This window comes from Salmo salar, chromosome ssa06 (genome assembly GCF_905237065.1).
Source record: "Salmo salar chromosome ssa06, Ssal_v3.1, whole genome shotgun sequence".
NCBI classification, from domain to species: Eukaryota; Metazoa; Chordata; class Actinopteri; order Salmoniformes; family Salmonidae; genus Salmo; species Salmo salar.
Window position 1 is genome coordinate 85,824,569 of NC_059447.1, and position 16,205 is coordinate 85,840,773.

General features: G+C 38.1%; 1 protein-coding gene across 5 annotated transcripts in view; it reads left to right on the forward strand.

Annotated features, from left to right (window-relative positions):
* Window positions 1-16,205, forward strand: part of LOC106608253 (ryanodine receptor 3) — a 288,745-nt gene that overhangs the window by 234,818 nt on the left and 37,722 nt on the right. For 4 of the 5 annotated variants that reach the window (XR_006770345.1, XM_045721102.1, XM_045721105.1 and 1 more), the window contains 6 exons: window positions 11,968-11,982; window positions 13,112-13,192; window positions 13,300-13,388; window positions 13,487-13,615; window positions 13,884-13,988; window positions 15,581-15,662. Coding sequence is in view for 4 of the 5 variants with exons in the window: in XM_045721102.1 (XP_045577058.1) it covers window positions 11,968-11,982; window positions 13,112-13,192; window positions 13,300-13,388; window positions 13,487-13,615; window positions 13,884-13,988; window positions 15,581-15,662 (501 nt within the window). In the remaining variant the exon portion in view is untranslated. The remainder of the gene's footprint in view (window positions 1-11,967; window positions 11,983-13,111; window positions 13,193-13,299; window positions 13,389-13,486; window positions 13,616-13,883; window positions 13,989-15,580; window positions 15,663-16,205) is intronic. The other variant, XM_045721103.1, reaches the window with a different exon arrangement.

Consider the following 16,205-nt stretch of genomic DNA (forward strand, 5'->3'; position numbering starts at 1 on the left):
ATGTCCCCTAGCTACAGTAATATACAATTATCTTCAGAAAGAATGCCCCCTAGCTACAGTAATATACAATTATCTTCAGAAAGAATGCCCCCTAGCTACAGTAATATACAATTATCTTCAGAAAGAATGCCTCCTAGCTACAGTAATATCAAATTATCTTCAGAAAGAATGCCCCCTAGCTACAGTAATATACAATTATCTTCAGAAAGAATGTCCCCTAGCTACAGTAATATACAATTATCTTCAGAAAGAATGCCCCCTAGCTACAGTAATATACAATTATCTTCAGAAAGAATGCCCCCTAGCTACAGTAATATACAATTATCTTCAGAAAGAATACCCCCTAGTTACAGTAATATCAAATTATCTTCAGAAAGAATGCCCCCTAGCTACAGTAATATGAAATCAAATTATCTTCAGAAAGAATGCCCCCTAGCTACAGTAATATGAAATCAAATTATCTTCAGAAAGAATGTCCCCTAGCTACAGTAATATAAAATTATCTACTGAAAGAATGCCCCCTAGCTACAGTAATGTGAAATCAAATTATCTTCAGAAAGAATGCCCCTAGCTACAGTAATATACAATTATCTTCAGAAAGAATGCCCCTAGCTACAGTAATATCAAATTATCTTCAGAAAGAATGCCCCCTAGTTACAGTAATATCAAATTATCTTCAGAAAGAATGTCCCCTAGCTACAGTAATATGAAATCAAATTATCTTCAGAAAGAATGCCCCCTAGCTACAGTAATATGAAATCAAATTATCTTCAGAAAGAATGTCCCCTAGCTACAGTAATATGAAATTAAATTATCTTCAGAAAGAATGTCCCCTAGCTACAGTAATATCAAATTATCTACTGAAAGAATGCCCCTAGCTACAGTAATATGAAATCTAATTATCTTCAGAAAGAATGCCCCTAGCTACAGTAATATACAATTATCTTCAGAAAGAATGCCCCTAGCTACAGTAATATGAAATTAAATTATCTTCAGAAAGAATGTCCCCTAGCTACAGTAATATCAAATTATCTACTGAAAGAATTGCCCCTAGCTACAGTAATATGAAATCAAATTATCTTCAGAAAGAATGCCCCTAGCTACAGTAATATACAATTATCTTCAGAAAGAATGCCCCTAGCTACAGTAATATGAAATTAAATTATCTTCAGAAAGAATGTCCCCTAGCTACAGTAATATCAAATTATCTACTAAAAGAATGCCCCCTAGCTACAGTAATATGAAATCAAATTATCTTCAGAAAGAATGCCCCTAGCTACAGTAATATACAATTATCTTCAGAAAGAATGCCCCTAGCTACAGTAATATACAATTATCTTCAGAAAGAATGCCCCCTAGCTACAGTAATATACAATTATCTTCAGAAAGAATGCCTCCTAGCTACAGTAATATCAACTTATCTTCAGAAAGAATGCCCCCTAGCTACAGTAATATACAATTATCTTCAGAAAGAATGTCCCCTAGCTACAGTAATATACAATTATCTTCAGAAAGAATGCCCCCTAGCTACAGTAATATACAATTATCTTCAGAAAGAATGCCCCCTAGCTACAGTAATATACAATTATCTTCAGAAAGAATACCCCCTAGTTACAGTAATATCAAATTATCTTCAGAAAGAATGCCCCCTAGCTACAGTAATATGAAATCAAATTATCTTCAGAAAGAATGTCCCCTAGCTACAGTAATATCAAATTATCTACTGAAAGAATGCCCCCTAGCTACAGTAATGTGAAATCAAATTATCTTCAGAAAGAATGCCCCTAGCTACAGTAATATACAATTATCTTCAGAAAGAATGCCTCCTAGCTACAGTAATATCAAATTATCTTCAGAAAGAATGCCCCCTAGCTACAGTAATATACAATTATCTTCAGAAAGAATGTCCCCTAGCTACAGTAATATACAATTATCTTCAGAAAGAATGTCCCCTAGCTACAGTAATATACAATTATCTTCAGAAAGAATGCCCCCTAGCTACAGTAATATACAATTATCTTCAGAAAGAATGCCCCCTAGCTACAGTAATATACAATTATCTTCAGAAAGAATGCCTCCTAGCTACAGTAATATCAAATTATCTTCAGAAAGAATGCCCCCTAGCTACAGTAATATACAATTATCTTCAGAAAGAATGTCCCCTAGCTACAGTAATATACAATTATCTTCAGAAAGAATGCCCCCTAGCTACAGTAATATACAATTATCTTCAGAAAGAATGCCCCCTAGCTACAGTAATATACAATTATCTTCAGAAAGAATACCCCCTAGTTACAGTAATATCAAATTATCTTCAGAAAGAATGCCCCCTAGCTACAGTAATATCAAATTATCTTCAGAAAGAATGCCCCCTAGCTACAGTAATATGAAATCAAATTATCTTCAGAAAGAATGTCCCCTAGCTACAGTAATATCAAATTATCTACTGAAAGAATGCCCCTAGCTACAGTAATGTGAAATCAAATTATCTTCAGAAAGAATGCCCCTAGCTACAGTAATATACAATTATCTTCAGAAAGAATGCCCCTAGCTACAGTAATATCAAATTATCTTCAGAAAGAATGCCCCTAGTTACAGTAATATCAAATTATCTTCAGAAAGAATGTCCCCTAGCTACAGTAATATGAAATCAAATTATCTTCAGAAAGAATGCCCCCTAGCTACAGTAATATGAAATCAAATTATCTTCAGAAAGAATGTCCCCTAGCTACAGTAATATGAAATTAAATTATCTTCAGAAAGAATGTCCCCTAGCTACAGTAATATCAAATTATCTACTGAAAGAATGCCCCCTAGCTACAGTAATATGAAATCTAATTATCTTCAGAAAGAATGCCCCTAGCTACAGTAATATACAATTATCTTCAGAAAGAATGCCCCTAGCTACAGTAATATGAAATTAAATTATCTTCAGAAAGAATGTCCCCTAGCTACAGTAATATCAAATTATCTACTGAAAGAATTGCCCCTAGCTACAGTAATATGAAATCAAATTATCTTCAGAAAGAATGCCCCTAGCTACAGTAATATACAATTATCTTCAGAAAGAATGCCCCTAGCTACAGTAATATGAAATTAAATTATCTTCAGAAAGAATGTCCCCTAGCTACAGTAATATCAAATTATCTACTAAAAGAATGCCCCCTAGCTACAGTAATATGAAATCAAATTATCTTCAGAAAGAATGCCCCTAGCTACAGTAATATACAATTATCTTCAGAAAGAATGCCCCTAGCTACAGTAATATCAAATTATCTTCAGAAAGAATGCCCCTAGCTACAGTAATATCAAATTATCTTCAGAAAGAATGCCCCTAGCTACAGTAATATCAAATTATCTTCAGAAACAATGCCCCCTAGCTACAATAATATGAAATCAAATTATCTTCAGAAAGAATGCCCCCTAGCTACAGTAATATGAAATCTAATTATCTTCAGAAAGAATGCCCCCTAGCTACAGTAATATACAATTATCTTCAGAAAGAATGCCCCCTAGCTACAGTAATATAATATCAAATTATCTTCAGAAAGAATGCCCCTAGCTACAGAAATATCAAATTATCTTCAGAAAGAATGTCCCCTAGCTACAGTAATATAATATCAAATTATCTTCAGAAAGAATGCCCCTAGCTACAGTAATATCAAATTATCTTCAGAAAGAATGTCCCCTAGCTACAGTAATATAATATCAAATTATCTTCAGAAAGAATGCCCCTAGCTACAGTAATATCAAATTATCTTCAGAAAGAATGTCCCCTAGCTACAGTAATATAATATCAAATTATCTTCAGAAAGAATGCCCCTAGCTACAGTAATATCAAATTATCTTCAGAAAGAATGTCCCCTAGCTACAGTAATATAATATCAAATTATCTTCAGAAAGAATGCTCCCTAGCTACAGTAATATGAAATCAAATTATCTTCAGAAAGAATGTCCCCTAGCTACAGTAATATGAAATTAAATTATCTTCAGAAAGAATGTCCCCTAGCTACAGTAATATCAAATTATCTACTGAAAGAATGCCCCTAGCTACAGTAATATGAAATCAAATTATCTTCAGAAAGAATGCCCCTAGCTACAGTAATATACAATTATCTTCAGAAAGAATGCCCCTAGCTACAGTAATATCAAATTATCTTCAGAAAGAATGCCCCTTAGTTACAGTAATATCAAATTATCTTCAGAAAGAATGCCCCCTAGCTACAGTAATATGAAATCAAATTATCTTCAGAAAGAATGCCCCCTAGCTACAGTAATATGAAATGAAATTATCTTCAGAAAGAATGTCCCCTAGCTACAGTAATATCAAATTAAATTATCTTCAGAAAGAATGTCCCCTAGCTACAGTAACATCAAATTATCTACTGAAAGAATGCCCCCTAGCTACAGTAATGTGAAATCAAATTATCTTCAGAAAGAATGCCCCTAGCTACAGTAATATACAATTATCTTCAGAAAGAATGCCCCTAGCTACAGTAATATCAAATTATCTTCAGAAAGAATGCCCCCTAGTTACAGTAATATCAAATTATCTTCAGAAAGAATGTTCCCTAGCTACAGTAATATGAAATCAAATTATCTTCAGAAAGAATGCACCCTAGCTACAGTAATATGAAATGAAATTATCTTCAGAAAGAATGTCCCCTAGCTACAGTAATATGAAATTAAATTATTTTCAGAAAGAATGTCCCCTAGCTACAGTAATATCAAATTATCTACTGAAAGAATGCCCCCTAGCTACAGTAATGTGAAATCAAATTATCTTCAGAAAGAATGCCCCTAGCTACAGTAATATACAATTATCTTCAGAAAGAATGCCTCCTAGCTACAGTAATATCAAATTATCTTCAGAAAGAATGCCCCCTAGCTACAGTAATATACAATTATCTTCAGAAAGAATGTCCCCTAGCTACAGTAATATACAATTATCTTCAGAAAGAATGTCCCCTAGCTACAGTAATATACAATTATCTTCAGAAAGAATGCCCCTAGCTACAGTAATATACAATTATCTTCAGAAAGAATGCCCCCTAGCTACAGTAATATACAATTATCTTCAGAAAGAATGCCTCCTAGCTACAGTAATATCAAATTATCTTCAGAAAGAATGCCCCTAGCTACAGTAATATACAATTATCTTCAGAAAGAATGTCCCCTAGCTACAGTAATATACAATTATCTTCAGAAAGAATGCCCCCCTAGCTACAGTAATATACAATTATCTTCAGAAAGAATGCCCCCTAGCTACAGTAATATACAATTATCTTCAGAAAGAATACCCCCTAGTTACAGTAATATCAAATTATCTTCAGAAAGAATGCCCCCTAGCTACAGTAATATCAAATTATCTTCAGAAAGAATGCCCCCTAGCTACAGTAATATGAAATCAAATTATCTTCAGAAAGAATGTCCCCTAGCTACAGTAATATCAAATTATCTACTGAAAGAATGCCCCCTAGCTACAGTAATGTGAAATCAAATTATCTTCAGAAAGAATGCCCCTAGCTACAGTAATATACAATTATCTTCAGAAAGAATGCCCCTAGCTACAGTAATATCAAATTATCTTCAGAAAGAATGCCCCCTAGTTACAGTAATATCAAATTATCTTCAGAAAGAATGTCCCCTAGCTACAGTAATATGAAATCAAATTATCTTCAGAAAGAATGCCCCCTAGCTACAGTAATATGAAATCAAATTATCTTCAGAAAGAATGTCCCCTAGCTACAGTAATATGAAATTAAATTATCTTCAGAAAGAATGTCCCCTAGCTACAGTAATATCAAATTATCTACTGAAAGAATTGCCCCTAGCTACAGTAATATGAAATCAAATTATCTTCAGAAAGAATGCCCCTAGCTACAGTAATATACAATTATCTTCAGAAAGAATGCCCCTAGCTACAGTAATATGAAATTAAATTATCTTCAGAAAGAATGTCCCCTAGCTACAGTAATATCAAATTATCTACTAAAAGAATGCCCCTAGCTACAGTAATATGAAATCAAATTATCTTCAGAAAGAATGCCCCTAGCTACAGTAATATACAATTATCTTCAGAAAGAATGCCCCTAGCTACAGTAATATCAAATTATCTTCAGAAAGAATGCCCCTAGCTACAGTAATATCAAATTATCTTCAGAAAGAATGCCCCTAGCTACAGTAATATCAAATTATCTTCAGAAACAATGCCCCCTAGCTACAATAATATGAAATCAAATTATCTTCAGAAAGAATGCCCCCTAGCTACAGTAATATGAAATCTAATTATCTTCAGAAAGAATGCCCCTAGCTACAGTAATATCAAATTATCTTCAGAAAGAATGCCCCCTAGCTACAGTAATATAATATCAAATTATCTTCAGAAAGAATGCCCCTAGCTACAGAAATATCAAATTATCTTCAGAAAGAATGTCCCCTAGCTACAGTAATATAATATCAAATTATCTTCAGAAAGAATGCCCCTAGCTACAGTAATATCAAATTATCTTCAGAAAGAATGTCCCCTAGCTACAGTAATATAATATCAAATTATCTTCAGAAAGAATGCCCCTAGCTACAGTAATATCAAATTATCTTCAGAAAGAATGTCCCCTAGCTACAGTAATATAATATCAAATTATCTTCAGAAAGAATGCCCCTAGCTACAGTAATATCAAATTATCTTCAGAAAGAATGTCCCCTAGCTACAGTAATATAATATCAAATTATCTTCAGAAAGAATGCTCCCTAGCTACAGTAATATGAAATCAAATTATCTTCAGAAAGAATGTCCCCTAGCTACAGTAATATGAAATTAAATTATCTTCAGAAAGAATGTCCCCTAGCTACAGTAATATCAAATTATCTACTGAAAGAATGCCCCCTAGCTACAGTAATATGAAATCAAATTATCTTCAGAAAGAATGCCCCTAGCTACAGTAATATACAATTATCTTCAGAAAGAATGCCCCTAGCTACAGTAATATCAAATTATCTTCAGAAAGAATGCCCCTTAGTTACAGTAATATCAAATTATCTTCAGAAAGAATGCCCCCTAGCTACAGTAATATGAAATCAAATTATCTTCAGAAAGAATGCCCCCTAGCTACAGTAATATGAAATTAAATTATCTTCAGAAAGAATGTCCCCTAGCTACAGTAATATCAAATTAAATTATCTTCAGAAAGAATGTCCCCTAGCTACAGTAATATCAAATTATCTACTGAAAGAATGCCCCTAGCTACAGTAATGTGAAATCAAATTATCTTCAGAAAGAATGCCCCTAGCTACAGTAATATACAATTATCTTCAGAAAGAATGCCCCTAGCTACAGTAATATCAAATTATCTTCAGAAAGAATGCCCCCTAGTTACAGTAATATCAAATTATCTTCAGAAAGAATGTCCCCTAGCTACAGTAATATGAAATCAAATTATCTTCAGAAAGAATGCACCCTAGCTACAGTAATATGAAATGAAATTATCTTCAGAAAGAATGTCCCCTAGCTACAGTAATATGAAATTAAATTATTTTCAGAAAGAATGTCCCCTAGCTACAGTAATATCAAATTATCTACTGAAAGAATGCCCCCTAGCTACAGTAATATGAAATCAAATTATCTTCAGAAAGAATGCCCCTAGCTACAGTAATATACAATTATCTTCAGAAAGAATGCCCCTAGCTACAGTAATATCAAATTATCTTCAGAAAGAATGCCCCTAGCTACAGTAATATCAAATTATCTTCAGAAAGAATGCCCCTAGCTACAGTAATATCAAATTATCTTCAGAAAGAATGCCCCCTAGCTACAATAATATGAAATCAAATTATCTTCAGAAAGAATGCCCCCTAGCTACAGTAATATGAAATCTAATTATCTTCAGAAAGAATGCCCCTAGCTACAGTAATATCAAATTATCTTCAGAAAGAATGCCCCCTAGCTACAGTAATATAATATCAAATTATCTTCAGAAAGAATGCCCCTAGCTACAGAAATATCAAATTATCTTCAGAAAGAATGTCCCCTAGCTACAGTAATATAATATCAAATTATCTTCAGAAAGAATGCCCCTAGCTACAGTAATATCAAATTATCTTCAGAAAGAATGTCCCCTAGCTACAGTAATATAATATCAAATTATCTTCAGAAAGAATGTCCCCTAGCTACAGTAATATCAAATTATCTTCAGAAAGAATGCCCCTAGCTACAGTAATATCAAATTATCTTCAGAAAGAATGCCCCTAGCTACAGTAATATCAAATTATCTTCAGAAAGAATGCCCCTAGCTACAGTAATATCAAATTATCTTCAGAAAGAATGTCCCCTAGCTACAGTAATATCAAATCAAATTATCTTCAGAAAGAATGCCCCTAGCTACAGTAATATCAAATCACATTATCTTCAGAAAGAATGCCCCCTAGCTACAGTAATATCAAATCAAATTGCATTTGACCTAGTATTTTTTTATATTTTTGGTGTACGTTGTTTTTACTGCTTGTGTAGTAGTGGTAGAGTCAGGGATCCATGTGATTAACCTGTTGTCCAAACCATCATCAGGGCTGCAAGGCCTCGTGGCATGATACCGTATATACTGTACAGAAGGCCTATGTATCAGTGTTGGGGTCAATTCCATTTCGATTCAGAAAGTAAACCAAAATCCTAATTAAAAAGTGTAGATGTACATAGTTATGTTTCCTGAATTGAACCGTTACTGACCCCAGGTTTAGGAATCTAAGCTGTTCAGTAGTTTCATCAGGTTTAGGACTCTAAGCTGTTCAGTAGTTTCATCAGGTTTAGGACTCTAAGCTGTTCAGTAGTTTCATCAGGTTTAGGACTCTAAGCTGTTCAGTAGTTTCATCAGGTTTAGGACTCTAAGCTGTTCAGTAGTTTCATCAGGTTTAGGACTCTAAGCTGTTCAGTAGTTTCATCAGGTTTAGGACTCTAAGCTGTTCAGTAGTTTCATCAGGTTTAGGACTCTAAGCTGTTCAGTAGTTTCATCAGGTTTAGGACTCTAAGCTGTTCAGTAGTTTCATCAGGTTTAGGAATCTAAGATGTTCAGTAGTTTCATCAGGTTTAGGACTCTAAGATGTTCAGAAGTGCAGTAGTTATCAACGCATCTACACTCCTCATGTTGTCAGGTTCTGATTCAACACTCACATCTACACTCCCCATGTTGTCAGGTTCTGATTCAACACTCACACCTACACTCCTCATGTTGTCAGGTTCTGATTCAACACTCACATCTACACTCCCCATGTTGTCAGGTTCTGATTCAACACTCACATCTACACTCCCCATGTTGTCAGGTTCTGATTCAACACTCACATCTACACTCCCCATGTTGTCAGGTTCTGATTCAACACTCACATCTACACTCCTCATGTTGTCAGGTTCTGATTCAACACTCACATCTACACTCCCCATGTTGTCAGGTTCTGATTCAACACTCACATCTACACTCCTCATGTTTTCAGGTTCTGATTCAACACTCACATCTACACTCCCCATGTTGTCAGGTTCTGATTCAACACTCACATCTACACTCCCCATGTTGTCAGGTTCTGATTCAACACTCACATCTACACTCCCCATGTTGTCAGGTTCTGATTCAACACTCACATCTACACTCCCCATGTTGTCAGGTTCTGATTCAACACTCACATCTACACTCCCCATGTTGTCAGGTTCTGATTCAACACTCACATCTACACTCCTCATGTTGTCAGGTTCTGATTCAACACTCACATCTACACTCCTCATGTTTTCAGGTTCTGATTCAACACTCACGTCTACACTCCTCATGTTGTCAGGTTCTGATTCAACACTTACATCTACACTCCCCATGTTGTCAGGTTCTGATTCAACACTCACATCTACACTCCCCATGTTGTCAGGTTCTGATTCAACACTTACATCTACACTCCTCATGTTGTCAGGTTCTGATTCAACACTCACATCTACACTCCTCATGTTGTCAGGTTCTGATTCAACACTCACGTCTACACTCCTCATGTTGTCAGGTTCTGATTCAACACTCACATCTACACTCCTCATGTTGTCAGGTTCTGATTCAACTCTCACGTCTACACTCCTCATGTTGTCAGGTTCTGATTCAACACTCACATCTACACTCCCCATGTTGTCAGGTTCTGATTCAACACTCACATCTACACTCCTCATGTTGTCAGGTTCTGATTCAACACTCACATCTACACTCCTCATGTTGTCAGGTTCTGATTCAACACTCACGTCTACACTCCCCATGTTGTCAGGTTCTGATTCAACACTCACATCTACACTCCTCATGTTGTCAGGTTCTGATTCAACACTCACGTCTACACTCCCCATGTTGTCAGGTTCTGATTCAACACTCACATCTACACTCCCCATGTTGTCAGGTTCTGATTCAACACTCACATCTACACTCCTCATGTTGTCAGGTTCTGATTCAACACTCACATCTACACTCCTCATGTTGTCAGGTTCTGATTCAACACTCACGTCTACACTCCCCATGTTGTCAGGTTCTGATTCAACACTCACATCTACACTCCTCATGTTGTCAGGTTCTGATTCAACACTCACGTCTACACTCCTCATGTTGTCAGGTTCTGATTCAACTCTCACGTCTACACTCCCCATGTTGTCAGGTTCTGATTCAACACTCACATCTACACTCCTCATGTTGTCAGGTTCTGATTCAACACTCACATCTACACTCCTCATGTTGTCAGGTTCTGATTCAACTCTCACATCTACACTCCTCATGTTGTCAGGTTCTGATTCAACACTCACATCTACACTCCTCATGTTGTCAGGTTACGTACGAATACGACACACTGTAGCGAGAGCACTAAAAGGCTTTCCAAGAGGAATTTTTACTCCTAAATTGAGAACAGGGGTTTCCTCCATCCTGAAGTAGGGGGAACCTAAGACATGGTGCAGCATTAGCTAGATACAAGCCTTCTCTGTCACATCTACATTACCACACACACCTCATCCCACACACACACACTTTCTCTTAACACACCTCATCCCACACACACACTTTCTCTTAACACACCTCATCCCACACACACACTTTCTCTTAACACACCTCATCCCACACACACACTTTCTCCTAACACACCTCATCCCACACACACACTTTCTCCTAAGACACCTCATCCCACACACACACTTTCTCCTAACACACCTCATCCCACACACACACTTTCTCCTAACACACCTCATCCCACACACACACTTTCTCCTAACACACCTCATCCCACACACACACTTTCTCCTAACACACCTCATCCCACACACACACTTTCTCCTAACACACCTCATCCCACACACACACTTTCTCCTAACACACCTCATCCCACACACACACTTTCTCCTAACACACCTCATCCCACACACACACTTTCTCCCTAACACACCTCATCCCACACACACACTTTCTCCTAACACACCTCATCCCACACACACACTTTCTCCTAACACACCTTATCCCACACACACACTTTCTCCTAACACACCTCATCCCACACACACACTTTCCCCTAACACACCTCATCCCACACACACACTTTCCCCTAACACACCTCATCCCACACACACACTTTCTCCTAACACACCTCATCCCACACACACACTTTCTCCTAACACACCTTATCCCACACACATAACACAGCTTTATCCTTCAGTTCTCCCTGCTGTATATTTTCAGTTTTGATAGGTCAACGGTAGTATTTTCCACTAATATCCTAAATACGCACTAAATATCATACATCTTTATAACTCTGCCCTAAACACCTTCATTTTAACATCACACCCATAATGAGGCCTATAGACATCTCACTCTTTCAAACTTTTTTTTCTTCTCCTTTTTTTGAAGTTCTATGTCTTCTCTTGCTTACGTCTGCTTGTTGTGTTTTGTTTTGTCCTCTCCTATCATTAATACTCATCGATGGCAGTCAACAGTGAGCGGGGTAAATAAACTATTCAGATGCTCTCATAACCGCTCATAACCGTCCCTCTCTCACCTTCACCTCTCCTGCCTCATTGACCTGATGACCTGGAAGCATTAACTCATTGCTCTGGTCTACAGGGAGGTACATTCATGCACATGCATGCATAAAATATAAACGTAAAATTCTAGATTTACTTTATAAATGCCTGTTATTAGTGGTAATTGTTAACTTTTTCTTTATGTTACTAACTCTACATCACTAATCTACATTCTGCTACTGATACTCCTATCAGGCTATCAACGTCTTTCAAAAGGTTATGATTTGTAGACTTGTCCACAGCTAAAGCAAAGCTTTGATGTGCTTTGGACTTGGGGCCTATTTCACAAAGCTGGTTTCATGTATGTGTTTAACTTTCACGTGGATGATGTAGCTGATCCAGAAATGGATTGCAGTATTCAAATACTTGGAATTCCCAAGATTGTGAAGTACTGTGGAATGGAACCTTGGAATTGCTTGATGATTCTAAGTGGAGAACATTCCATCATTGTGTTATCTTCTTAAAAACGGTTTCCCTGTGTTCTTGTCTTGTTCTTATACTATATGCTATATGTGAAAGTTACCTGGCTAACCTCCAGCTTCCTGAAATATCCTGGTGTTTCACAATATTCATTTCAGTTTTCACAATCAGCACTTTGGATGCAGCAAGGGTGTTGTGTGCAACACAAAACCAGACCCACACTCTTAGAAAAAAAGGTTTCCAAAAGGGTTCTTTGCCTTTCCCCAAATGGAGAACCCTTTTTGGTCCTAGGTAGAACCCCCTCTGGGTTCCATGTAGAAACCTCAGTGGAAAGGGTTCTACCTGAAACCCAAAACAGTTCTTCAACGGGTTCTCCTATGGGGACAGCCGAGGAACCCTTTTAGGTTCTCGATAGCACCTTTTTTCTAAGAGTGCAGTATCTGTATTTGCGCCAGCCACTTGCCTGTCTAAGAGTGATGAGTGCCGATCCTAACTGGATATCCGCAAAGCCTAACTCAGACTTTCACCTAAATCATGTATTGAGATTATTGTGAAAACTCTAGTTGCTTGCGAATTCAACCGTTGTTGTTATGGAGAGAGTTCTTCACCTACTTATGTCCCATCCCGAAGGTTCCAAAGTGCTGACGAATGATGACTTCACTAAAGATCTGTTCAGGTTTTTACAACTGCTCTGTGAGGGGCACAACGGGGGTGAGAACTTTCATAAATTGGTGTAAAACAAAGTATTAGTATATGTTTTGTTATAGCTTCATTCAAAACCACGTTATCCCAATATCAAAATGTGTTCTTCGCCACAGATTTCCAAAACTTCCTGAGAACACAAACAGGAAACACGTTGACAGTCAACATTATCATCAGCACAGTGGACTACCTGCTACGCCTTCAGGTGACACACACACACACACACACACACACACACACACACTATAAATAGAACGTGACTTGGTTTCCCCAACACACTGACATAGTAATCCTTCTCTGTAGGAATCTATCAGTGACTTCTACTGGTATTATTCTGGGAAAGACATTATCGATGAGGCAGGACAGGTCAACTTCTCCAAAGCCTTAGCTGTCGCAAAGCAGATCTTTAACTCACTCACTGAGTACATCCAGGTAAGTAAGGCCTGACTCTTTCTGACTTTCCAGTGTTTCACATGGAGCCTATAGTCATATTTGGATTTGATTTTATGGCACTAAAATGTTTTTTTTTGGGGGGGGGAATTGGGATTTTCAATAACATTCAACCTATTTTGTGTCCCCACCCTTTGGTCCTTCTATCAATCTCTCTCTCCCCCTTTCCTCTCTTCTTCCCTCCCCCTCCTCCTCATTTCTCTCCCTTTCTCCCACCTCCCTCTCTCCCCCCTCCCTCTCTCCCTCCCAGGGCCCATGTATTGGGAACCAGCAGAGTCTGGCCCACAGCAGACTGTGGGATGCAGTGGTGGGATTCCTGCATGTGTTTGCCAACATGCAGATGAAGCTGTCCCAGGTAACTAGGTGTCCTCAGTGCTGCACCAACCATTCCAGTAAAGTGAGCAAAATAAAACAGTAAACTACTGGCCCAGTCCAGCGTCCTGCAAGTTACCCTGCTGTCCTGGAGTTGCAGTCAGTTGTCATAGAATAAGTCGTACTCATCCTTAAAAATGTCGTACTGGAGAGAAGAGGACCAAAACGCAGCAGGTCCGCAGCAGTATGCTCATCGTGTGTATTTATTTACAGACTAAATGAACATCAAAACAACAAAACGAACTCACGAGAATGAACGAACAACCAACAGTCTGGCAAAGCATAGGCTCAACACAGAACAATTCCCCACAACCCCAAAGACAAACACACACACCTATATAGGACCTCCAATCAAAGGCAACTATACACACCTGCCTTCAATTGGAAGTCCCAATCATCAACCCAACATTTAACAAACACAAACCCCCTGCCACATCCTGACCTAGACTAAGCAATACGCCCTCTGCTGGTCAGGACGTGACATCAGTGTCTATATATGGGCAGCAGTGTCCCTCTGCTTCCTGTCAGTCAACGCTCACTGTCGTCTCCAACGTCTCTCCAATATGAAACTGATCATATAAAAACAACTCCCGTTTCAATAGACCAACATCCTGTCCAGGGGCTGTACTGTACATCAAGCTGCCTCACACTACAGAAACAAGAGATAGGTTCCTGTCCCGGGGGTCGTTGTAGCTCAAGGCTTACTTACTACTACACTTAAATAGCCTCAGATTAGAGGGTTCACCCACACCCAACATCCTCAACCTCACTAATGCTCTTGTGGCTGAAGGGAATTAATTCCCCGCAGCAATGTTCAAACATCTAGTGGAAAGCTTTTCCAGAAGAGTGGAGGCTGTTATAGCAGCAATGGGGGGACCAACTCCATATTAATGCCCATGATTTTGGAATGTTCAAAGAGCAGGTGTCCACATAATTTTGGTCATGTCGTGTATATCCTATTCTATTCCCTCCTCTTGTTCCTCCTCTAACTGTCCTATTCTGGCCGTAGTGATAGTTGCGCCTGGCCGTAGTCATAGTTGCGCCTGGCCGTAGTCATAGTTGCGCCTGGCCGTAGTCATAGTTGCGCCTGGCCGTAGTGATAGTTGCGCCTGGCCGTAGTGATAGTTGCGCCTGGCCGTAGTGATAGTTGCGCCTGGCCGTAGTGTTAGTTGCGCCTGGCCATAGTCATAGTTGCGTCTGGCCGTAGTGATAGTTGTGCTCAATAATAGATTGAGCTTTCTGTTCTGTCGTTCCCCGGAATGTGGATGCTGTCTTCCTAGATTATGGCTGTAAAATGCCGTAATTCATCTGTGTTCAATGCTAGTCTTTGTGTTTTGGTTATGCCTTTTGTTTTGGTTTTCAGTTATGCCTTTTGTTTTGGTTTTCAGTTATGCCTTTGTTTTGGTTTTTGGTTATGTCTTTTTTATGTCTTTGGTTATTTGTTTTTAGTGCATGCAACTTGAGCTATTGAGATTGTAAAATCATAAAAATGCTTCATAAGTACATGTTATTATTAATTATTACTTAACTAATTGTATTATTAATGCAGTTCTTCCAACGGTTGGTGCCCCTTAGGACTCGTGTCAGATTGAGCTGCTGAAGGAGTTGATGGATCTTCAGCAGGACATGGTGGTGATGATGCTGTCACTGCTGGAGGGTAAGAACCTACAGCTTTTAAGGCTCCCGAGTGGGCACAGCGGTCTAAGACACTGCATCTCAGTACTAGAGTTGTCACTACAGACCATGGTTCGATTCCAGGCTGTATTACAATCGGCCGTGATTGGGTGTCCCATAGGGCGCTGCACATATTGGCCTAGCGTCGTACGGGTTTGGCCGGGGTAGGCCGTCGTTGTAAATAAGAATTTATTCTTAACTGACTTGCCTAGTTAAATAAAAAAAGATTCACTCTAACACTTATAGGACTCATTTATGACGTGGTAGGCTACAGTCATTTGTTTGAACATATATATTTACGCCATACAGTTAATGATTTACACATATCACTGATGGTACATACTGTAGGTATCCACATAATACGTGAAAATGAATAAGTAAGTAAGTCAGTTTGTAATTAAGTAAGGAAGTAAGTAAGTAGTTAGGGAGGGAGGTAAAGTAAGTCAGTTTGTAAGTAAGGAAGTAAGGGGTGGCAGTTAGCCTAGTGGTTAGAGCATTGGAATAGTAACCGAAAGGTTGCAAGATT